Here is a 24525-nt window from a genome sequence, read left to right as displayed (position 1 = left end):
AAGGTTGGGTTAGCTGCCACTGAATTTCCTTGGTGGCAAACTCTGCTGGAATTTCATTCCATAACAAACAGGCTGAGCCGCTTCAGTCTTAAACTCCAATTGGGAAATGCAGGTCAGTGTGCTCAAAGTGTTTTCCAGGAGTGGAGTAACCAGAAGTCCATGTTGTCTTTGAATCAGTTGATCAAAACAGGAAGTGCCAGTGACTCTGCTCCAGAGCTGCTCTGTTCTGCAGCATACTGTGACACATTTTGCTGGTCCTTTCACCTATATCCTCCTAAAACTGTTTTCCTTACTTCCATTTGGCCTGTCTTAGCCTGGGGTGTTCCAGTAGGGTGACCATCTCAGTCTCAGACAGTGTAAAATGAGAGCCTTCCCTAATTCTAAGCCAAGACTGTCAGGTTCAGGAAGGTCTAGTTAAGCTGTCCAATAATCCATTTTAAAATATTATCTTGGCTCTGTTCAGCTCAAAGCTCCTGTTGAAAGTATAGTGGATAACAAATTTAAAAGAAATCCAGACAAGTTCCTGTGTAGCAAGAGGAAGTTAGATTCCCATATCTGAGGACAGGAATTTTATGGGGTAGGATAGAAAACAAATTGAACAATTTACAGTGATAAAAGTAATGTATTCATACTGTAGTCTGAAGATTTTTATATTTACAGGAATGTATTTACAATCAGATTATTGTAACACAGATATGTAATTAGAAACATACCAGATTTTCTTCTTTGCTTATTTCTTGACTTAATGTTTAGATTAAGAATGGTAAAAAAGTTGCTGTCTACTAAACATTAATACAAGGATTGGTTTTGTTTTCAAGAATTGCTTTTCTTTTCCTTTTTTTTTTTTTCTCTTTCTTGAAGCAAACCAAGAAGGCGGACATTCTTTCTGATGGTACCATTTAGAAGCAGTCCTAAAAAGCCAGTTATGGACTAGGTTTTCCTCTGAGCTAGGTTTAAAAGTCAAGAATGTCCTTCTCCAGACGTTCCAAGGTTATGAAATGTTAGGTGAAATGTTTTTTGAAGTGTTGTAGTTGGTATGAAATTGCATGGAAATAAATCTAGGAGTCCAGGTTAAAATATAGCTGTTTATTATTTGAAATTACTTGTTAACTTACCAAAATATAAGATTGATTTAGCTAAGGGTCCCTGTACAGTATCTGTAATCTTCATAAAAACCAGTGTCATAAAAACTTGCTAGCTGTCTTATTTCTAATCCAGATACATGATACATGTTAAAAAAATTACATGTGTACCACAGCAAAGTCTAGGTAAAGAAGGCATATTTTTATCATGTCCTTAAAGTGTGCATGTTTTGCATTTACAACATGGTACAGGAATTTCAGGATCTCAGGTACTAATTTGAATCTTTTAAAACTTAAATATTCTGTTTTAAACTTTTCTTTGTTGAAATACCTACAGTGAAAAGTATTCTGAATACTTAAGAAGTATATATTAATTGGTTAGTCATATGACAGTTAATATGTGTATTTTGCCATTTTTGGAAAACAGGGAAATCTTAATACTGTAGAATGGATGGCAACTTCTCCATAGTACAGGTTAATTTTTTTAAAAAAGCAAACCAACAGTAAATTTTTCTTCCACGTTCTTTGTCATGAACTGACTTGATGTGATAATGGCAGTAGCTATTTCTAGGACATAATCTGAATATTAGAATGGTGTGCTTTAGGTGTGTAGGGAAGAAGAGATAAAAACACTGGTTCAGCTACTATGTTTGAGTGCACAGACTTAAAGCGTATGCACTGTTTCAAGTCTTAGGCTGCTACCGAGTTTGCTAGTTGTAGTTAGAAATAAGTAGAAGTTGCTTAAAAAATTAGTAAGAAAGCAATGACAATATTCTGTTTTCACAATGGAATGGTTTGATGAAGCAAAAATAAGGCGAGGTGGCTGTATGCCAAAAGGTACTAACACTTTGGTTGTATTTACTAATAATCTGAATAACAAGCTAACAGGAAAAAAAGGCAAGAAAATACAGCTTGGGGAAAAAAAAATCAGTAAGTCCACAGCTAGAGAATGACTGATTAAGAAAGGGTGATGAAAGTAAAAATTATTTTAATAGTGCTTTAGTATGAATTTGGGGGGGTGTGGGGAGAAATGTAACTATTTAGGTAGGATGAGCTGTGGTCAAATATTTGCTTTAGGGAGAGGAAAAGGGAGCCTTGCTGCTGTCTCCACCAGAACAATGGTATTAGTGTTACCACAGTAGACAGTTCTTTATGTAGTGAAAGTAGTAAGTCAGATAGTTGTAAAATACTAAAACATTACAGTAGATAAGAAATGAAAAATAGACATTACTGTGAAGTTCTAGAAACATGATGGCATACCTGTATCTGAAAAGGTGTAAACAGAGACCTGCTAGAACCTGAGTGTTGCCCATCCGGTCTTGTGAACCTAGTTATTAGCACCTGCAGTACATGCATAAAGGTAATGAAGTAGGTGTCCCTATCTTCTGCAACTCTGTGAATGCACAAATCAGAAAGGCAACGTGTTCAGGACCAAGTACTCGGTTTACATAGTCCTCTGAGTTTGTGCCCCAGTGAAAACTTGTCTGGAATAATGTTTAATAAGTATTTAAAAGAATAGTCACATGGATGTTCAAATGCTTAAGTTGCATGGAAAAAAATTATGCATTTGTGCATGTTGTATACAAAACTTTTGAAGAAAACAGCAGCTTTATGTTCCTAATTTTTAGAATTTCTTAGAAGCTGCAGCTTTCTTACAGTAGTTTCTGTGCAGTGATTTTTCCATGTTTTGATATAGACAAGCTATCTTGCACGCATGTTTTAAATGTTTGCAGTTGATCACAGTTAGTGACAGAAAATCTCAATCTATTTGACTACTGACCCCTGTAGTATTACTCTATTCCATTAGAATTTCCACAGTGAAGGTGTGTACAAGGGTCCCCAAATGGCTACACTTGACTGTGCTTCAAATGCATTTTGTTGTTCTTTTAAGATCTAAAATGCCTGTTGTCATTCAAGCATGTTGCTTCAAGTTGCTGGCTTTTAAAAGCAATTATTTGTTTCAGTCAACAGGTAAAGCTTATGAAAATATTTTTCCAAAACCGTTCAAGTCCTAGGCTTCCAATGGAATGAAAGTGATTGGGGTCTGCCTGTACATAAGAGAAGCCCTGAAGTCTTTAATGGCAGTGCTTATTTTTGTCCTATTGGAGGTGATTAATGGAGGTTAAATAATCATAGAAGAAAGAAGGTTTTGATAGTGGAGATAGTGGAAGGAATAAATTACTTTTAGATGCAATAATGGCCTTGACAGAATGAATGTAAGAAAAGGCAGAATGAGATGGCTACAAGAATGTGATCTTGAAGGGGAATAATTGAACTGCCAAAGTTAATCAAGAGGTGATGGATTTACTTTTAAATAATCAATGGAGGCAGATCGATTTACTTTTAAGTTGGTTTTTTTTGTGTTTTTTTTTTTAGCTTAATGAACTGTTGAGTTATCAGAGGAGACACCTTCAAGTTTAAGCATGATGGGGGAAACATTTGCATGAAAAAGTGTTCAAATAATTCCTGTAATACTGAGTATAGTCAGCTTGAAGTCACACACCACAAGAGGAAAAAGTAGGAAAGCAAGTGTAATTGATAGGAGAAGGCATCTGTGATATAGTCTCTGTACCTTCTTAGTTTCCTTAGGTATTAGTCGAGTTGCCTTCTTACAATATTGAAAGAAAAGCAAAGATTTGAATGAAAAAGTTGAAGAATATTAGCTGAATATGACATTTAATCTAAAAACAAAACAAAAACCCCAAAAACCAGACTGCTACCTTACACTTTGGTGTTTTGCTAGTCTTAGCTGTACTGTACAACAGTTGTTGAAAAAAATTTCTTAGTGTACTTAAAATAACCTTTTTGCGCTAAGAAGTGGTGTAATTGCTTGAATACTGATGGGAGAGATACTGCTAATAAAATCACTAAACTCTTAAGTATTTTAATTGAGCTTTCTAGTTATGCTTCTTGTGTGTACATTTGGGTGTTAATTTTGCTAGGAAAAAAACAAAACAGTATTGCTTTAGCACTTCAGTGTAGGGAAATAGAAGACTGTAACTCTTGAAGTATAAACATTACCTTTGAACGCTACTTATTGAAAGGTTACTCTGTTTGGATTTAGAAATGCCTTTGAAGCTGTATTTTATGAAAGTACATTGTTTCGATTTAAGAGGAGTAGTTGGTGTGTTTGTGCATGCCATGTTGTTTCTGTAGTTATTTAACCATGCAGAGATCTACCATGCACTTAGAGTTTAACTTTAGTTTCCATTAAAAAGTATTTTCACTGCAGCAAAACTTGCAGTGTACTAACAGGGAAAAATAGGCTCAGACACATACATCCAGTGTCTTGGAAATTTTTCCCAGAGCAGTACTTTCTTATGTAATTCACAATTAAAAATTCACCATTGCACATGAAAGTAGAAAGTGAATGCAACATAGAATTCATTTTAGATTCTTTGTACTGTATAGAAAGCCATCTCATTTAGCCATCTAATTCAATGTAGCCATTTATTGCAGTATCTCCAGTATTTGTGAAATAATTCAGAGCATGAGCATGTTCTTCATACACATCCATTCGTCGCTCTGTGATACTGAGAATAACCAAACACTTTGTAGGTTCTGTGTAAGATAATGTTGTAGTTACAAGATATTTACTCTCAGATTGATTTAGAGTTGTTGGTTTTCATTTCTATTTTTGCTTTTTGTTTTCTGCTTGGACCTATTAAAGCTAACCTAGCTGTGTGTATAAGGGTTCTCCTTGCAAGCTCTGGGACTTACTAGCTTGTCCACCTTGCTCTTTTGCTGGAGGTCAGTGTGTCTGTGGTGCAGTATCAAGCAAGTGGCAGCTCATCAACTACAGCTGTTCAGAGCCTGGTGTATTAATTCAAACTGCCGTTGATTCTGGTTTAAGCTGTTCTAGACTTGACCCTGACAATACTTGATCACTTCTCTTGCCCTTGCTGTGGAGGTGGGAACCTCACGTTTTGTGTCTGGAGCTTGTCACCTTGTGAAAATATCCCAATGTGAGTTGCTGGGGTGAGTATCAAGGCTCACAGATGACAGAAGAGCTGTTAGCTGGGTATTCATATAAACAGAATTGTAAGAAAGGTTGAAAGGACACATTTCAGCAATTTAAAATTAGAAGGGCAATATAATTAACATGAATAACAGATCTATATAAATTTTTTTTCTGTAATAAGAACAGTTTATAGAATAATATCCCCCTGCCACATCCAAGCTTTAGAGGAGTGTAAACGAGCAGTGTCTACTACTTGGTTTATTTGGCCTATCCACCTATTGAAAGGCCTCTTTGGAAGACTGAAGGAGACTGCTCCTTTGAGAATATCTATGTGTTACTGTGATTTGTGAGAACAGCTCGATAAACAGTTTCTCTTATCAGCAGGATACGGTGCTTCTGTGGGCATGGCAAGCAGGTGAGGAAAATGAGGTTAAGGCTTACCTTGCCAAGCAGTATTTTGTGTTAACAAATCATGATGATGTTGAACTTGCCAGTTTTTGTCTCTGCTGTTTGTATGGATTGAGCAAATAACTGTTATGCAGTGAGGAGTGCTGATTTGATTATTTAAAAATTATGTGGCTTGCTTACGAAGTGTGCAAGCATTTGTGAGTGTGTTTTTACCTTGTTCACAAAACAGTGTATGAATTCATTTGGACAGCAGTTATCTCCAGGGTAGCAGAACTAAAAAAAGAAGTCTGTGTTGGTAGTTTTAAACGTTTGAGAGCAAGCAGTTTATTGTGAAATGTTCTTCTGTTCGACTTTTAAAATACTAGATCACATGTCACTTGCTTTACAAGGAACATGGTCAAGTCTTGGTCAGATACCAGAGGGAAAGGGTTTGCAGTTCTCTAAGTTGGCAGCAGCAATTGCCGTGTTTAAGGCATTGATACTTGCAGTTTGGAGAGGGTTTGTTTGTGTTTTTGGCTGAGGGCTGTGTTGGTAAGTAATACTTTGTCTGTTCTTAAGAGTTTGAAACTCCATCTTCCGGGGTAAAAATAAAAACAAACAAACAAAAAAAGGAAGGGAGCATTTGAGGTCTCCTTTCTGTTACTGTTTCCTAGAACTTACTTATTCTCTGCTCTGTTTGGAAAGGGTATCCTGTAATAACTAAAATCTTACCCACAACCTCAGTGTGAGGAGTGAGGGCTCTGTCAATAGCATTATTGAGATGACTCTTTTGACCTTGGTAATTATTATTCTATGCAATCGGGTATTTCTGAGCCTTGTCAGCCTTGCTTGTTAAGCATTTAATTAATTTTATTGGGTTTTACAAGTCTTGAATAGGAAAAGAGGATATGAAGAGAAAAATCTGAAAAAAAGAAACCCAGCCCCACGTTTATTCTTAAGGGGTAGAGGTCTAGAGGGGAGCTGGCTTGCAGAGGGGGAAGACAGTATTCTTATGCTAATCCACGCTCTGGATAAGGAGCAAAGCAGGCGTGCAAACAATGGAAGTGGAGCCAGAAAGTCTGCTCTGCAGTCTAGCACGCCTTGAAAAGCATGTCAGGCAGGGCAGGCGCCTAGGGCTGCGCGGGGAGGGAGGGGCCTTACTTATGGAGCTGGCGGCTAGCCAGAACACTTGGAAAAATCTTACTACCTAGAAAACAAGGATTGAGAGTGGAAGTGGAGAGGGAGAGAAGGAGTTACAAGTCAATTTTTCATGTTTCACAAGAAAACACCCCGACACAGCAAACCCCGAAGAAACCCTCTTGAATTGTCTCAGCTTTGTTGCTGCTATTTTCTTCTTTTTACCAAAACTGAAATTCAAATGGTGTGTTTTTTTAAATAGTAACCACTTTTTCTAAACAGTGTTCTGCTCGAGAGATGTGGATTTTAGCAACGTGCCCCTGCTTAGAAATGAGCTTACACTACCCTCCTGTGGGCAAAATGTTCAGATCGGGAAGTGTGCTGGAAGCTGGAGCTGCAGGCTGGCCCGAGGACGGGGTTGGGGGCCTTTTGGGTTTGTGTGCCTTTCCCCTTCTCTGATAGGGGAAACCCGTGTCACTGCCATCGGGGAAACAGCATGGTTTTGTACAGCACGCCTTGTTGTTTATTGAATTCACTATCCGAAACAAGACAGGCTGTTTTACTTAGGCACCATGAAATGAAAAATATGCTCTGTAACCACCAAACAAAAACTCCGTTTCTGGAGAACTCTTCATGAGTCTTAAAATTTGCATAATCACCGTTGCTTTGGAGCAAAAAGTAGTTGTGAATTTCTTTTTCTAGATTGGGCAAAGGTTAGAGGTATAACAGAAACAAGCTAAGACCATGGCATCTAATAAGAAAAGATTACCCTGATAGTTTTTTTTGGTCAGAGGATATTTTGGACATAGATTAGTGAACAATTGTCCTTAAATTGTGAAAAAATTACTGTAAGGTTGTGAAAACACTCATTAGTCTTCGTTATGGTGCTGAAAGGGATGTACTTTAAAAACCCTTCCTGTGAAAGCATTAATACTTTTAAAAGCATCAGCCCAGATTTTAGGGTCCATTGTCATTTTTTTTAAAAGTAACTAAAAGATATATTCAGGATTGAGGCACCATTTTTTCCCTTTCTCAGCCTAGGTATATTGTTTGTAAAAAATAATTGTAATTCAGAGCCAAAATATGTGATAGGTCTTGTAGGCACTATAGTGTGACCATAATATTTTCAGTAGTGAAGCATGGAATTTGAAACAATTTACATTATTTTTTTTTTATCTTGCTGCTTGTGTTGAGTGAATGAAAGGCATTCTTCAAGTTTTTTTTTGTTTTGTTTTTCCCAACAGAATTTAAAAGCTTTAAGTTACATTCCCAGTTTGGATTTCTTAGATTTAGAGATGGAATGTATTACATGTGGAGACTTTTCTCCTTGTTTCACATTCTATGACAGTGAGGAACTAGCAAAAATGATAAATAGCTAATAAAAACATTTAAGAATTATAGCTTCTGGGTAGAATAGCTGAAGTTGATGTCATTTATGGTAAAAGGAGCATGGGTGTTGGTTGCCAGTTGTCTTAAGGGCAAAAACTCTCAGCCAACTAATCACCAAAGTGATGGACCTCAAAGAGGGGAAGTGGGTCAAGGGGAACAAAAATTGTATAGCAAAATCCTATTTGAATGTGCTGCAATAAGAGGATGTGTAATGTCTGTAATGCACTAGAATGTATCTGAATAACTGATGGCAGTGGGAAAATAATTTTACTGAATTTCATTACTGTTAATTTAATGGCAGAAACTTTCTAGCAGTTAGTTAATTGCAATGCCAGAGTAACAGTAAGATGGACATCCAGGAGTCCAATGAGTGGCGTCCCCAATTATCTAATTGTGCTGGGCATGGTAAAAAGCAGCTAGATTTTAATTTCTTCATGGTTAACAATTTTGTTTATGAGGCAGATATATCGTAATTTAGTCGTTTGGCTTCTAAAATTTACCATAATGTACACACATTTTATATATGCAAGGAGCAAGAAATCTTAAGAAATGAAGATTTCTGTTAGAGTATCCAAGGTTGGGGTTTGATGACTTTTCTTCCAGCTGCTCAAAAATAGGAAGGCCTTTTGTAAGGCTGTGAACTCTCTTGCTGCAGAAAGCAGCTGTTTGGGGCTCATGTTTTTTTGAATGAACAAAACACTGTTGGTTATAACATACATTATAAACGTATGATCGTGGATGTCCTACCTATAGAACTAATATTTTTTCATTTCAGTTTTTGGAGAAGTGTATTATGGACACAAGTGCTTCATTTCCATTTAATATTTTGTAGCAGTTTGTACAGGGAGTAAGAAGATTGAAATAATTTACACAATCTTTTGGCTTTTAAATTTATGCAGTCACTAATAATTTTTAATAATTCTAATACAATTCATGGTTTAATTGAATTAATTTTTTGTGAGCTTGCACAGGTTAGTGCCTGAACAAATCGGGCCTTATATGAAGTAGTTTTTGTTGATGGCCATGCAGCCAACTAGCTTGCAATAACCAGCAGTCTTTTCCGTCAACTGTATGATTTCTCATAGATTTTGGTGGTGGGTGTACTTGCATTTTTAACAACATATTTGGCAGCACGTAAGCATAGCTAGCTTGGCTGTTTCGGTATGACACTTTTCTAATACCTGTGTAGGCATGCCTTGCAATAAAATAATAGAAACACGTGTAAGAAGTAGGCTTCTGAAAGTATTTGACAGAATTACACAGTACTGATCAATCTGAAATTTCAGAATCTGAAGCTTTTATTTAAACTTTCTTCGTGTTATGGATTTGGTTAAATTTTACTTGGAACAAGCTAAAGCTAACTATAGCTCTTTTGGTATTAAGAATAACAAAATGGAATTGTAAGGGCTCACCTGGATCAGACTCTGCTCCTGATGTGTCACCTGCAGGTACATGAGATGATGGCCTTTGTAAACTAACAACTAATTATGTGTTTGGACTGTATTTAGTTTTAAAATCTGCCCTAGAACCTTCTAACTAGTAGTTAGGAATTGTCTTCTAATTTCTGATCTAAATACATTTTAATGGCCAATCCATACCTAACTGTTGTTCAACTAACAATTTTCTTCAAGTTGAATAGCCATCTTTCTTTCCTTCTGTTTATTGCTATGTTGCCTTTTTTTTTTTTTTTTTTTTTTGGTCTCCATTCATAGGGCTTTCCTGTTCTCCAGATAGTATTATCAGCCCTTCTAGGCATATGTTGAGTTTATCAGTCATATTGTCTCTGTGCTGTTCATGTTTTACAATTTCCCTTGGGAAATTTCCCTTAGAAATTCTGGCGTTGTGTTTGTCTCTTTTTCCAGCAACATCCCATGGATGTGTCTGATACTCTGTAATGGGTTAATGTAGTTGAGTCCTTGGGCATAGCTCTCTCCTATTCTTGCAATACCTGGTCTATGTGAAGCAGAAATTCTTCAGAGTTCTCAATATGCATAACTTTCCTCATTTCATGCTGTCATGTTTCATTCAATTTCTGTTACTTAAGTTCTTTGTGATCCAAATCTTCCTGAACAAAAACACTCAACTGAATTGATAATTCATATTTGTCAGCAAGGTTTATTAAAGTTTTGCTATTTGTATGTAGTTCATCAATGAAAAGGGTAAGTCAAGGTCCTTGAACTACAAGGTTCAAGGTCCTTGAACTACACTTAGTAATCTCTGTTCTTGAAACTACTTGCTGTCTGCCCTGTAGTGAATTCTTTACTGTTCTTACAAATCCCTCTTTTCTTCATCCAAAGTCATAATTTTGTTTCTGGCTTCATGTCAGGGTTTTTTTAAGCTCTAATAGAAAAGTTGTTGTTGTGTACTGGCTTAGACTGACAGTCCAGTAATTTATCTCTGTCATTCTGTTCCACTTCGAAGCTGCATTCAAAACTGTGCGTATGATTGAGGTAACACGCTTATGGTCACCTCAGTCACCTCTAGCCCCCATTACACATAGGAGAAACATTTAGTGTCTTTCAGCTTTGCTTTGGAAAATACTTTTACTTGGTATTGTATGTACTGCTGAAAATGTTTTAAAACATGTTCTCTTGAAATGGATTTAATGTTCTAATTCCTGTGGAGTCTGGTGTTTCTTTTTTCATATGTTCCCCTTTTAACAATACTGTCTTTGTTGTTATGTTCAGCACTATCATTCTTTATGGAAATTTGGGACAGTGTAGCTCATTTGGTTTGGGGATCATGCTGTTAATATTATTACAGAACCACATCTAACGAACAGTTACCACTGAACTCCTTGCTTTCAGAGTCGTTCTGGACCATATGACAAATCTTGCACACTTCAGCTTCATATATTTGGAGCCATACAGAGTGTAGGGCTAGACTGCCGTGATAGCGCCGTGAATTCACAGCTGAGTTCCAGTTCAGAAAACCCCCCCCCCACAGTTTCAATAACAAAAGCATTTGCTTCAATAAACTATTTTTAGGAAGGATATTAAGTTACACTGGGTGTTACAATTGATGAGTAAAATAGGTTTTAATGGATTATGGTTGAACACTTCATGGCAATGATAGAAAAAAAAGAGGGAGATTGAGGGCTTTGAAGTCAACTGATTGGCTTACAGGTTTGAATTTCTTCAGCATCACTCTGGCTGAATAGCATTCCAGGGGTTAACTGGTGCTTTAACACATTTGAAGTAGTAATTTAGTTGTGCGATTCTAAATTCTTAATATCAGGCAGATTTTGGAGAAATTGCAGTTGCTGCTTACTTTAGATAGAGTGCCTTAGTACGGCTGTCGGTCTTCCTGTGTAATGGGAACACAGAAACGGCTCAGAAGAGGTTTTGTTATGCCCTTTCAGTTTTGCCAAATGTATTTTTTTGTTGTTAGTTTGTTTTGTTTTTAGTGAAAGATAAGACACCTCTCATAGGAAGGTCGTACCCACATAGTTTTGGGGTGTGGCATTTGTAAGAACTTTTTTTTTAAAACATTTAAACTATGTAGCTGTATTGGGGTGCCAGGTGATTTTAAGAAGGAAATATTTTCAAATAGTTTCTGTTTCTGCAGAAGAGCGATAGACAACTAATTTTCTTTGTTTAGCTCGGAAGCTTATATGAGAAAAAGGAAGAACAGTTCAAAGGATAGGTTAAAAATGCCTGAAATATCTTCTGGCAGGAAAGCTCTCCTGAATTTTACTGTGGTGACTGAAAAAATGCTTCAACCCATCCACATCATGGTATTGACACAGCTTTGTTGCTTCTGTGGTGTGGGCTGTAGAATAGGATGTCTCCCCACAGCAGATAAGTTCATATTGGGACTTTTTATTCTAAATCACTAGGTTTTCATCAGGGGCTTAAGCTTACCTGCCAAGGATTAATAGTTACCATGGGTGCCATGGTACAGCAAGGCTCATCAGTGCTTGCCTGCCCCAGCCTTGTGGCCTGCTGAGGGGCTTTCCTAGCTAAGGGCAAACTTAACACTGACAGTATGGGCAGCAGAAAGACAACTCAAGTAATAGCATGAAGGTGTCATGTGCATTTCAGGGGAAAAGGGATTGAAGCTCTGCTGGGTTTTACTTTCCATTTTTGAGGTATTATTTTAAATGTTGATAAGCATTCTCAAATTAGAATGATTTGAAAATGGGGAATTATAACAACTTGTTATCAGTTTAATTTTATTACATGTTTTTATTTCCTTTTTAAAATATATTTACTTATAGATATAGCTTTGAAAAGTGAAATATTTATGAAAGGAAGATCCAGGTGCAAAATATTGGTTCTAAGCATTAGAGTGTTGTAATTCTTGGATAGGCTTGGACAACAATTTTGAAAAGCACCTTAGATTGTCTCACTGAACAAAAATCACCATGAAATTGCAAGTGAATTGCAGTTTGGGTTTTTTTTCAATTTCGTATTGATTTTTGTAATGTAGTGTGTAGTACAGTGGTAGATACACCTTGCACATTAAATTCCTGAGCCAGCGTGCTGTCTTACCTTATTGAACTGGGGAGCTAGATCACCACTTTTCCTACTCTTGAAATGTGGAAGACTGAGAATCACAGAATCTTAGGGGTTGGAAGGGACCTCAAAAGATCATCTAGTCCAACCCCCCTGCCAGCGCAGGATCACCCAGAGCACATCACACAGGAACACGTCCAGGTGGGGTTTGAATGTCTCCAGAGAAGGAGACTCCACAGCCTCTCTGGGCAGCCTGTTCCAGTGCTCTGTCACTCTCACAGTAGAGAAGTTTTTTCTGATGTTTACGTGGAACCTCCTATGCTCCAGTTTGCACCCATTCCTCGTTGTCCTGTCACTGGACGTCACTGAAAAAAGCCTGGCTCCTTACTGAAACTTGTATGGAGCAGACAGAAATAATTTTTAAATGCTGACTATATTAGTGGGGTGGTTTTTTTCTGTGATTGACTGCAAAAATAATACTGTAAATAAAGTCCTTGTTGTTTTACTACATACAAGCTGTTGGCAGTTTCTGTCTTCCATGTGGTTTTACTAAGAACTGAAGTTCATTGCAATTGAAGCACGGAAGAAAGCAATAATCCTTACGTGCTTGTGTTGCTGGCCTGATGTTTTTATAGCTAGAGGGACTTTCCCCGTCAGCTGTCAGAATTGGTCCTGTTTCTTGTGACTAGGAAACACTGAAGAGACTGAATATTTTTGTTATCATGCTACTTTTACCTCTGCCTTGCCAGGAAGTTTATTTTGAAGTTACTAGTGCTTAGGATGTCAGCAAAGTGTGTCATTCCTAGACCATCCTGCCATAACTTGTCAGTAATCATGGCAGGTGCCCGGGTGGCAGCAGCCTTCCTGTAGCCAGGAGGGGCCCGTCCCGTGGCTGGCCCCAGGTTCCTCTGGCAGGGAGGCACTTTGTCACTTGGTTAGGGAGAACCCAAGGAGGTGTGAAAAGTAGGCCAGGGGTCGGGGCAGCCTGCCCCGACCCTGCCGGAATTGAAAGGGACAGACACCTCCCGGCTGGGCTGCTAATATGCCTCCATGTTAAATGCCTCGAAGCACTAATTAAAATGAAAAGTTCTTGGGTCTCACCGACAGACAGATGGAGTTGTTGATGGTGGAAGGGGCCAGCAGCAGTAATTGCAGCCCATCCCCAGGCGAGCTCCAGCCCTGGCATTCATGAGCAGCGCCAGGCTGACAGGGGTCAGAGGGTCCAGCCCACCGAAACGAGAGGCTGCTGAGGAAAGGCAAAATCACTCCTCTGTTCCTCTTCCTGCAACGTTGCCTGTGTTGCAATTAACTATTTAGGTGTTCAAGCTGATTTTTAGTCCTTTGAGGCTCACTTATGCTTCCTTCATGAACTGCTGTAGATCTGTTAAACAGAAAGTAACCACAACTACTGCAGTCTGAAAAAATAAGCTGTTATTCAATTAGTCTGTCTTCACTGTGTGTTCAACCATTGGATGAGTAAAAACTTACATTTTATTTTTTGAGCAAATGCTGTGTTTGTATATAGTAGCATAATTTTTCAGGAGGGATTGATTTAAATAAAACTTAAAAATCCAGAAGGATATCAGGATTTTGAATTGCAGTTAACAGAGATTAATAATAAGTTCTTATTGGTGTTGTGAATTGAGCTAACTTTGTGTTGTCCAGAAAACACTGTATCATGTAGTAGTCTACAGGAAGAGGGACTAGAATATAGTTGATACTGAGAAATCAGTTTCTTCATTTTTTGAAGAGGGTAGCACTATTCTATAAGACAAAAATAACATTGTGAGTAAATTAGGTAACTAAACTATTTTTATCCAAATTTAACTTTCTTCCAGCAGAGAGTCTGCATGTTTATTGCGATATAGCTCCTCTGCAGGCATTTTTTTTTTCTACTGGTGGCTCAACAGGATGTTGGTTTTTTTCCCTGCAATAGTATGGGAAGTCAACACTGAGTTTAATTTTTAAGAAAAATACTAAATATTTTTATTTCTGTAAAGAAAATTGTTTTCAAACCGATTTACTTGTTAATGTGTTGAATAATACCTGTGATAGCTGTATGTGAGTCTAAAATATTTGTCTGTGATGAGATAGGAATGTAGAAACATTCCTGTGAGTTGTTACCAAAAGCATGTAGTTCTGAAGAACCATGCTGTTCAGTTGGATAGTAGAGATGCTTTGTATTCTCAGTTATTAATCCTAATAAGCTTATGCCTTTTTAATCAATTTTTGCAGTCACGTGGTTATGATCAATGTGATGAAAAATCTTGAGGTTCCTTGATTTAAAAATACATCGAGTTTCTTAACACTTTGTTTTACTGTATCTTCCAGGAAACGAAGTTGGAAAAGTTACAAAAGCATTCTCGTGGTCAAGCACCAAATCTTGTATTAGACTTCACTGAACAGACTAAACGCTTGTCAAGGAGAAGGGCTGGTTGCCTTGCACGGGAAGGATTAAAAGTGAACAATGACTCGATTGCGAGTTTATGAGCGATTGCTTGGAGCCTACCTGCTTGTCATTCTCCATGTTCAAGGTAAATAATCTTGTTAAAATGTGTGTATTTTTCATCTGTACCTGAGATCTGTATTCCAGTGGTTGGGGTAGGGTTTTTTCTCATTTGGGGCTTGGATTTGTTTTTTTCTTCTTCTACAGCCTGACATACCATATAGACACCTCCCTAAATAGGAGGACATTATAGTGGTCATTTGTTTTTGTAGTATAGATTATAGATTAGGTCTACTTTAGCAAATGCTTCAATAGAGACGATACCAAAACCGCACAGTACACCGTGGAGTGTGTACTCCAAGTTATATAAGCAAGTTATATAAGCAGCAGAATTGAAAGTCTGACTTTCTGAATTTAGTTTTCCTCTATGTGTACATCTTTGATCCCTTTAAACTTGACCAACTAGGGAAAGGTGTTGGGAACTGACCAATGTGACTGTCTCATGCTCTATCAGGAATTCAGGCTTCAAGTATAAAGATTATAAGTAGTTTGTGGGAAAATCCATTGCAGTATTATTTCCTTCTCATTAGCAAGTGGACCTGGCAGATCTGGTTCTGTAATTGCTTGTAGTTTAGAGAAGTGTCAGAATAGTAGAATGGTATCTGAGCTGTTAGTGGTACCACATTCTCATGTGTGGGACATGAACAGTAGTGCTCTGCGTGTCCATCAAGCACATTGTTGGTCTCTGTGTAAGACTTTTTGTTCTCCCAGCTGCACACTTCTCTCATGTTTGAGTACATGGAGATTCCAGTTTATTTCAAGGGAAATAGACAAGACTAACTTGGTTCTGCCATTTTAATATTAAAATATAAAAGGTTTCCTATTCTCTTTCTGTATTTATATAAATTACTGCTTAGTCTTTAATTTTATTTTGAGATACTCTTTGAGCTTCTTATTTTCAAGAATAACAATTCAATGAGCCCATTAAAATTGAGAGAGGAGGAAGCCTGGTGAGTACCCAAATGACAATCTTTATGTTCTGTTTCTGGTGTGTACTTGCAATATTAGATTACGGGGCTTAGCAGAGCTGTCTCTACTATCAGGACTGTGCTTGATACATAGCTTGACCAGATTTTAAGAGCAGACTTGCATCAAATGTATAATGGGCCTGCCACTTGATTCTGCCTCTTCCTGTGTGCTAGTATTCATCCTCTTGTAATCAAGTGCTTAGGTGTATTTGGGAACTGCTGCAGCTTCCAGCCCCGGTGGGAGGAAACACTTAGGCAGAGCACAAGACTGTGTCCTTAGACATAACCCTAACCTTTATTAAGCAGTAAATATAAATGACACTGAAGATATTTACCTGAAATTGACTAGGGATGAGCTGTCAACTGCACTAAGATCCAAATTAAATGAATAGTGCCTCAGTGCAAGGAGGATTGTCTTTTAAGCTCTTTCAAGTTTCATCCCACACAGCTAAGCTTTTATGGAGCAGAAGTCCTCTCTCTGGGTCTGTGCAGAATTGCACTTTGGTAAAGATACTCAAAACTGCTGTTCTTCCTTTTGAGTTTCCTGTGGGGTTCACTTGAAGAGGCTACCACGAGCACACTGAAGGCTTCTGTATCATTGAGTTCTTCCAAAACTGGACAAGTGTTCCTGTATAATTGCCAAGTTATTTGAGCACTTTCATTGTTTTAGCCTGTGGGGGCCCAGAATAGTGTCTCCTTATTTCTAGGTGTGTGCTTGAAGAGCTAATGGTTGGCTTGTTTGACTCTGTGTGTGTATCTATGCATGCACACATGTATTTTGCGAGTGGGGAACAGCATAGATCTGAGTTTGAAGCATTGGCATTGCAGCAAGTATTTCAAGGTTGTAAGCAACAACAAACACAAGTCCAGGATTCTTCCATCCTTTTTACATGAGTTAAGTTGGGAGAGAGAGATTCTCAAGACCAATCCCTCTTACTGTTGTGGATATACAGTTCTTAATTGGTAAGCAGCTTAATCAACTTAGACAGAAATAGCCTTGTCAGGGTATAGTTGTAGCTATAGTACAGATTTACAAATCTGGTGTGTGTACTTTGTGACTAGCACCCAGCTTAATGCTTTGCTCCCTCACTTGTTTTGGATGCTTCTTCAAAATGGAATTTTGGGACTTAGGAAGACCTGAGAGAGTGACAATAGCAAGTGTGTCTGTATACATGCATGTGTGTATGTGTGTGTATATATATATACACACATACATATACATGCATAAGATTCCTTAGTAGGCAACTTTAAAAAGCAAGTGGCTGCATGTGTTGATTAATGTGAAAATATTCTGACAACAGCAGCAGAGAACAGGAAATTCCATTAAATTATTGGTGAGCAACTAATGTTTCTCAAGTTGGTACTATGGAGCAGGGGGACACAGTGCTTGCCCTTTGGATTTATCTTCTTTACAGCTTAGGATCTTTCTCACTTACGGTGAGAGATGATCAGCAACAAGCCTGGCTAACAGATGGCTAGGCTTAATAGCAGTCTTTTCAAGAAAAGTATTTTGCGTTTCCTTTCTCACTGTGAAAGGCCTTTGCAGTATTTTTAGTCCTGAGACTTGCTCTGCGTCTCCATCCACTTTTGTTCATTTAAGGCAACAGTGTATAACCTTCAGTTGCAGTTGAGGACTATGGTAAGGATGCTTTTTGTCTTTCCTCCAGTGCAGCACCAGTTCAGACAACCAGTTTTACTTCCAAGTAGAGTCCTTTCTTTGTTTATTATAATGCATTGGTGGGCATACCTAATCAATAATTGTAATGGAGTAAAGAATTTAATGTATACTTAAACATGTTCTCCTAAATGATGTACTTCATTACTGTCAGTTTGCTGTGTGATGCACTGTTAGGTATGTAGTTCATCACACCTTTGCGTTCTTCAGGGATACCATGGAAGACCAGTATTTTAATCCTTGTAAATTACTAAACTAAAAATGTATTAATAGCATTCAATATGTATGAAGAAAGGTTTATTAAAAGTTATCGTTTAAAATAATGTTAAGAATAAATATTAAAATGGATGTCATAAAGTTGGCATTGTCTGTTAGTGAACTGAGAAAATACTGAGATTTGATTTCACTGTCATACTTTCTTTTCTCAAGGATTTGTTATAGAAAAGGGTATCATTTTTTCTGCTTTTATGTATTTGTTGAATTTTAGATTAAATAGTTACTAAATTCAAACATATAAACTAATCTGAAATAAAGAAAATATTTTAAAATCTGCAGAAGGATCTTAGAGTTGTCAGAAACCAATCTCTGTTGTTTCAGAACAGTGTAATTCTATTTATTAGTGATTTCCCCAATTAATGGCTGCATCTGTCTTCAAAACATGGACAGCAAACATGTTGTTAAATATTTGTCTGATTAATTATTTTAGTGGATTATTTAAAGGTTATATATTTTATCATAACTTCACTTTTAGTGTCAAGTAACTATTTTTTTAAGTCCATTTAATTTAGATTAGAATACAGTGTACTTTTTAAAAAATATATGTAAAATTCTCTTGTTGCTGGCTTTTAGATTGAGTACATAAGAGCAGAGAGTGGTCTTTAGGAATTACTTTTCTGGGGAAGGGAAGTGGGAGCAGAGGCTGGGGATTGCTGGTTGGGAAGATAGGGGGCAGAGACTGCCTGTTTATATTGAGCACTGATGTAGCTCCTGGGAAAGCTGGAGGGTGGTAAAAGATTTTAAACAAATTGTCTGGGAACATACTGTGATTTTTTTAGGAACCTGTTTGGCTAGATGGAGCTACCTCTAACTTGCCTGGTCTTTGGAGATCACAGGCTTGATATATAAAAAAGCACTATAGGAAGAATTATGGTTAAAAGGCCAGAGACAGGGCTTATAGAAACATTTAAGATCTTTTCTTTGCATTCCCAAAAAGGTTCTTTTTCTGATTTTTAAAATAATTTTGTGCTCTAAGAGTATTAGTTTTTTACTCAAGCTGTATCAGTTGTACTAAGGTTTAATTCACATAGCAGTACGTATTAAATCATTATGAAAGCTTGTGATAGACACAAGGGTGAAATGTCCTCGCTGGAGTGGATAATTTTGCAGTTTCTGCATCCTAAAGCAAGAACAAGTAATTTAAAACTACCACATAAAAATTTTGGGGTATGTCTTTTTCATTAGGAAGGCATATCTAACACAAAGAGCCTGGGTGCAACTTTAATCTTTGATGAAAAGAGCCCAGTGTGGGCAAGCTCTGAGCATCAGCAAGCACCAGTGAACAACAGCAGGGAGGCTGCTGAAGGTGGTCTTCTGACAAATATTTTTTATTTAGGTATTGGTTTACAAGCTTGGATCCAGTTCTGGGCTCCCCAGTGCTAGAGGGACAGGGATTTACTAGAGAGACTCCAGTGGATGCCACAGGAACACCTGTCTTATGAGGAAAGGCTGAAAGATCTGGGGCTGTTTTGTCTAGAGAAGACTGAGAGTGTATCTAAATATCTGAAGGGTAGGTGTCAAGAAGGAGGGAACAGTCTCTTTTCAGTTATGTCCTGTGACAGCACAAGGGGCAATGGATTCAAACTAGAGCACATGAAGTTCCACCTCAACATGAGGAAAAACTTCTTTACTGTAAGGGTTATAGAGCACTGGAACAGGCTGCCCAGAGACGTTGTGGAGTCTCCTTCTCTAGAGACTTTCAAGACCTGTTTGGATGCCTTTCTGTGCAACCTACCCTAGATGCTGTGGTGGTCCTGCTCTGGCAGGGGGCTTGGGCTCAATGATCTCGAGATCCAACCCCCACCATTCTGTGATTCTGTGATCAGAATAGCTACAAAGAAATGCTGAGAGTACTGTAGCTCTGCTAGGTTAAATGTCCTCTAAGGATAATGTTTTTCTGTGGAACATCTATATTATGAATTCAGAAAGCTCTTGAACGACTTGAATGCTGTAGGCTACTAGTTCTAACATTGAAACTTTATTTGTGGATGTAGAGGGGATACACTTAAGTAAGAAACTATAGGCATAATTTGGGGTTTGTACGTGTCTTGTTTCACTTACTGCTGTCTGCCTCTGCAGTTCTTGATAGAGCTGTTTTTTTATAGGATGCACAAATCTTTCTTGCATCAGAAGACTTAATGAAATTATATGTGTGTCCTGTCATTGAGTTGCAACCAAGTTATCTTAGTTTTTAGTGGTTAATAAGACTTCAGTGTCATGCACAGTACCTTTTAAAGGTTACTAGGTTTTTAAAGGTTATTAGTATTTGAAACCATGTTTTCAAGTAGACTGAAAGTTTTAACCTAGTGAGATTTTTAATATTCTGTGCTTCTTTAAAGTACATGGAGACCAGTGAGGAGTGGCATTCCTCAGGTGTCAGTACTGGGACTGATGCTGTTTAACATCTTTGTTAACAACATGGGCAATGGGATCGAGTGCACCCTCAGCAAGTTTGCTGACAATACCAAGCTGTGTGGTGTGGTTGACATGCTGGACAGAAGGGTTGCCAACTGGAGGGACCTTGACAGGCTGGAGAGGTGGGCCAGTGCCAATCTCATGAAGTTTAACAAGGCAAAGTGCAAGGTCCTAGACCTGTGTTGGGGCAAATACAGGTTGGGTGGAGAATGGATTGAGAACAGCCTTGAGAAGGACCCGGCAGTGTTGGTGGATGAGAAGCTCAACATGAGCTGGCAACGTGCACTTGCAGCCAACCTGGAGTACTGTGTCCAGTCCTCTAGCCCCCAGCGTAAGAAGGACATGGAGCTCATGGAGAAAGTCCAGAGAAGGGCCACGAAGATGATCCAAAGGCTGGAGCACCTCTCCTATGAGGACAGGCTGAGAGAGTTGGGGCTGACCAGCCTGGAGAAGACAAGGCTCTGGGGAGACCTCACAGTGGCCTTCCAGTGTCTGAAGGGGCTACAGGAAAGCTGGGGAGGGGCTTTTTACAAGTGTGGGTAGTGATAGGATATGCGGTAATGGTTTTAAGCTGGCAGAGGGGAGATACAGGTTAGACATCAGTATAAAATTAGTTAGTTTAAGAGTGGTGAGACACTCAAACAGGTTGCCCAGGGAAGGTATGGAAGTCTCATCCCTGGAAATATTCAAGGCCAGGCTGGACAGGGCTTTGAGCAACCTGATCTAGTGGGAGGTGTCCCTGCCCATGCAGGGATGTTTAAACTAGATGATCTTAAATGTTACATCCTACATTTTATAATCTACTTATTTTCTATGATTAAGAGAAGTAATTTCTTGAATAGTCTGTATTTTCAAGTAAGGACTTGATACGATACATTGGCAGGCATTGTTCTTTTAATTTTAAGCAGAAAGCCATTTAAATGTCTTACCTGTCACAGTTGTTCACACTTCTAGAAATTTGAAATTAATGAAGTGTGTATGAGACAATGTTGTGAGAGGGCAGAGCAAAAGATGAATCGGCAACTTGAAGACCAGACAGCTTATTTCTATTGTCTTACACTGTGTCTTATGTCTTACACTGTGATTACATGAGGAGAGTGTTCCAGTTCACCATCACTCTGATATTTCATGGAATGTTGTAAGTTTTTGAAATGTGGTAAAATATACATTATATGATACTATCATTCTCAACGCTGGATGAATGGGCTGAAAATGATCCTGGTTCTTGAAGCAGTTCTCTAGTGCATGACAGTTCATTTGCTGCTACTGTTGTTTTGCAGTTTACAGGTAGAGGGTAGGAAATAACAAAGAACCTTTGCTGTGCCTGAAAACTCTACGTACTGTGCAAACTTCTTTTCATGGCACTTAGACCTTTGAAAGATGTGAGATTTGTGTATGTGTGTTTAGCTGCACTGCAGAGCTGACAACTGCATGTGTCATGGAAAAGAAGCCATTAATTACATCATCTAGTAGTCTAGTGTCACAAGATCCCTAAAATGGGATCCTCCCTTTCTGTGTTCTGCTTCCAGAAGGAAGATAAAACAGTGTGAATGTTTGAGAGGTGGAGCTCTGAAGGTGGGAGATAACGAGAGCACTGGTGCAAGAGAGTCAGGTAGTTCCTGAAGCAAGATACCATTTAGGCATATCCTTCATTATTCACTCTTCTTGGTTTACCCAGTATTAACCAGGAAAACCAGCAAGTACACATTCTGTGTGACCCCATTTGGATCTTGATCTGCCCTCTTAACATCTCAGGTGTTGAAATGGAAGTGAAGTTGGTTTTGGCATTCAACTTCCTTTCCCATACCTAACATCTGAAGATAGACACTAAGCTTTATGGAAATGCTGAGGATAAATTGTAATACTGCAGTAAAGGACACAGTTAGGGATAATATCTCTATGGGAGCTATTAAAAATTTTCTTCTGGCATGATCCCAAACAGTCTCAATATTTTCCTTTTTCTTCCTGCACTGGATACTGTATTAAACTCATTTAATAAGAGTTCTCTTTATGGTATTAGAAAATAAAAATGCAAGAGTGATTTCCCAACCCCCATTCTTGGTGCAATTCACATCTTACCTGTAAGATAAAAACAGGCTACCAAGGAGTATTGTTTCTCTTTCACATTATGAAGATAGTTAAATCTTAGTATCTTTTTTTGCATTGAATAACAATCTGCCTATATGAACTGTTCAAAACCCAAAAATGCTGGTTCTTTGAAAATACAGTTATCTACTTTGGGGTTTATTTGGTATATGTTATTCATAAATCTTGTTACATCCATCATGATACAGTAAGAGGAGAAATGTATTTATTTTCAGTTTTAGTGTAAGAGGTTTCTGTAGTGGATGCTTCAGGGTTAGTTTGCAAGGAATAATACTGCTTTAAAAATCCAAGACCTGCATAAAAATCTTGTTTTCTCTTCTGAGAAAGGAGAAGCTGTGCTTTAAGGGTTCCTTGCTTTCTAACCAATTGAACAACTGCTGCATTTGCTGCTTATGGTAGCAAGATATATGAATGAGACATAAAGTATTCAGACTTTTTATCCTGTGGAACATCCCTGAAGATAAAGGGTTTTTTATAACATTAATTAGGAAAGATAGCTTAATAGTTCAACAAAATTAGAAGGAAAGAAAATATTTGTACATATGCAGTGTCTTTTCCTTTAAATATGAAGTAGAATTACCTGTTCTCTGAGCAGGTAAGGAACTCTTAAATGTGAATACAGACTGTTGTATAATGTCTGTAGCACAGTATTAAAATGAGTTTTCAGTTTATGCTGGGAAGAAATCTGTAGGAAGAGAGAGAAGACAGGTGAAGAAGCTGCTATTTCATGTGTGCAGAATTCCTTTTGGTTAAATCAGAAATACCTGTTGCACAAGTAAACTCTGTGTTATTCTAACACTGCACCTTCTTTCTTGTTAACAGTGTATGTATCCAGGGTATTTAACTCAGGCATTACTGAAGTACTGTTTGAAAAGTACATTTCAAATAAAACATGGCTAAGTAATTTGAAGGTTTAAGTAAATCAGTGCTGTACTTTCTTAGGATCTATTCTTAAATGTATCTGAAAAAGGCACAGTTTCATTACTTTTAGGGAAATAGCTGAATTGGGGCAATGCACTGGGTGTGCAGTATTAATTAGATAAGGAAATCTTCAGGTATGCTTTTATCAGAGCAATAAGGTCAAATTTCACTAATATTTAATCACACATTTGGCTGAATAATATATTGGATGTAACAATGGAGTGATACAGAGGGTGGTGTCTGCATGGGGTTTTATTTAAGTTTTTCTGCACATCTTTCAAGCAAAGTACAACATGAGAGTAATGTTCTCCTTGCAGTCAGTGTTTGGTGGGTTTGACAGGAAGCCACAAGAATCTGTTAAAAAAGACCATGAGTTTCCTGGTCAAAATACTTTTTAATTAGATAAATTTATTTTTTTTTATTGTGACGAACATTTTTGAGAGGTAATAAGGCACCTTCACTTTTTAAATAATAACTGAAATTTATAAAAGCTGCCATCTCCGTCTTCTCTAGTATTGCACTGAGCCTCCCACAACTTGTTGCAAATTGTGTCAGTGCAGGTGATAGTCTGTTACCAATTCTTCTAGCTTTCACACCTTGAGAACTTAGGGCCAGAAATTCTTGTAGGTGATGGATGGAGATTTTCTGTTGGTAAAATTACATATGATAAAGCTGGAGGAGATGGATGAGGATGTTCTCATCTCATACAGTGGTCACAAAGTGTATTCCAAATGAGTCATAAGGTTTCTGATTTTTTTTCTGGATATTCTTTGCTAAGAAGGAAACAGATGGAATTTTGCTTCTGAATGCCTACATTCACAAAAGCACTTTCTTTAATAATATGAACTAGAACAAATGATGCTCAACTGTCCTACTGTTGAGAAACTGAGGGCTGCTTAGAATGTAATTTAACCCTATTTTTATTCTCTGAAAGCTTGTTTGTGTGGATGCTCGTGTCATTTACTGAAATGTAATTTGCAAGCAAGATTTACTTTAGCTCTGTTTTGAAGTACTAATGCATACAGAGATCAAAAAACCCAAGAGATTTTGGAGTTATTACTGCTCTTCTATGAGACTGTGAATCCATAAAAAATGACTTTGGTTCAGAAAATTAGAAAATTGCATATTAAGTACATTCAGTCATGCATAAAATTACACTGTTGTGGTTATCAAGCAGTCTTTCTAAACACATGAATGAGAGGCTTTCTTCAGGAAATTCTTAACAGTTACAGCACTACTTTTCTG

General features: G+C 37.8%; 1 protein-coding gene across 1 annotated transcript in view; it reads left to right on the top strand.

The window, feature by feature from the left end:
• BMPR1A (bone morphogenetic protein receptor type 1A) overlaps positions 1 to 24525 on the top strand; it is an 80642-nt gene that overhangs the window by 41432 nt on the left and 14685 nt on the right. The window contains exon 3 of the mRNA XM_051617182.1: positions 14745 to 14947. Coding sequence (XP_051473142.1) covers positions 14881 to 14947 — 67 coding nt within the window. The 5' untranslated portion in view covers positions 14745 to 14880. The remainder of the gene's footprint in view (positions 1 to 14744; positions 14948 to 24525) is intronic.

Source organism: Apus apus, chromosome 4 (genome assembly GCF_020740795.1).
Source record: "Apus apus isolate bApuApu2 chromosome 4, bApuApu2.pri.cur, whole genome shotgun sequence".
NCBI classification, from domain to species: domain Eukaryota; kingdom Metazoa; phylum Chordata; class Aves; order Apodiformes; family Apodidae; genus Apus; species Apus apus.
Note: the sequence above shows the minus strand (reverse complement) of the source record. Positions and strands in the feature narration are given on the sequence as shown.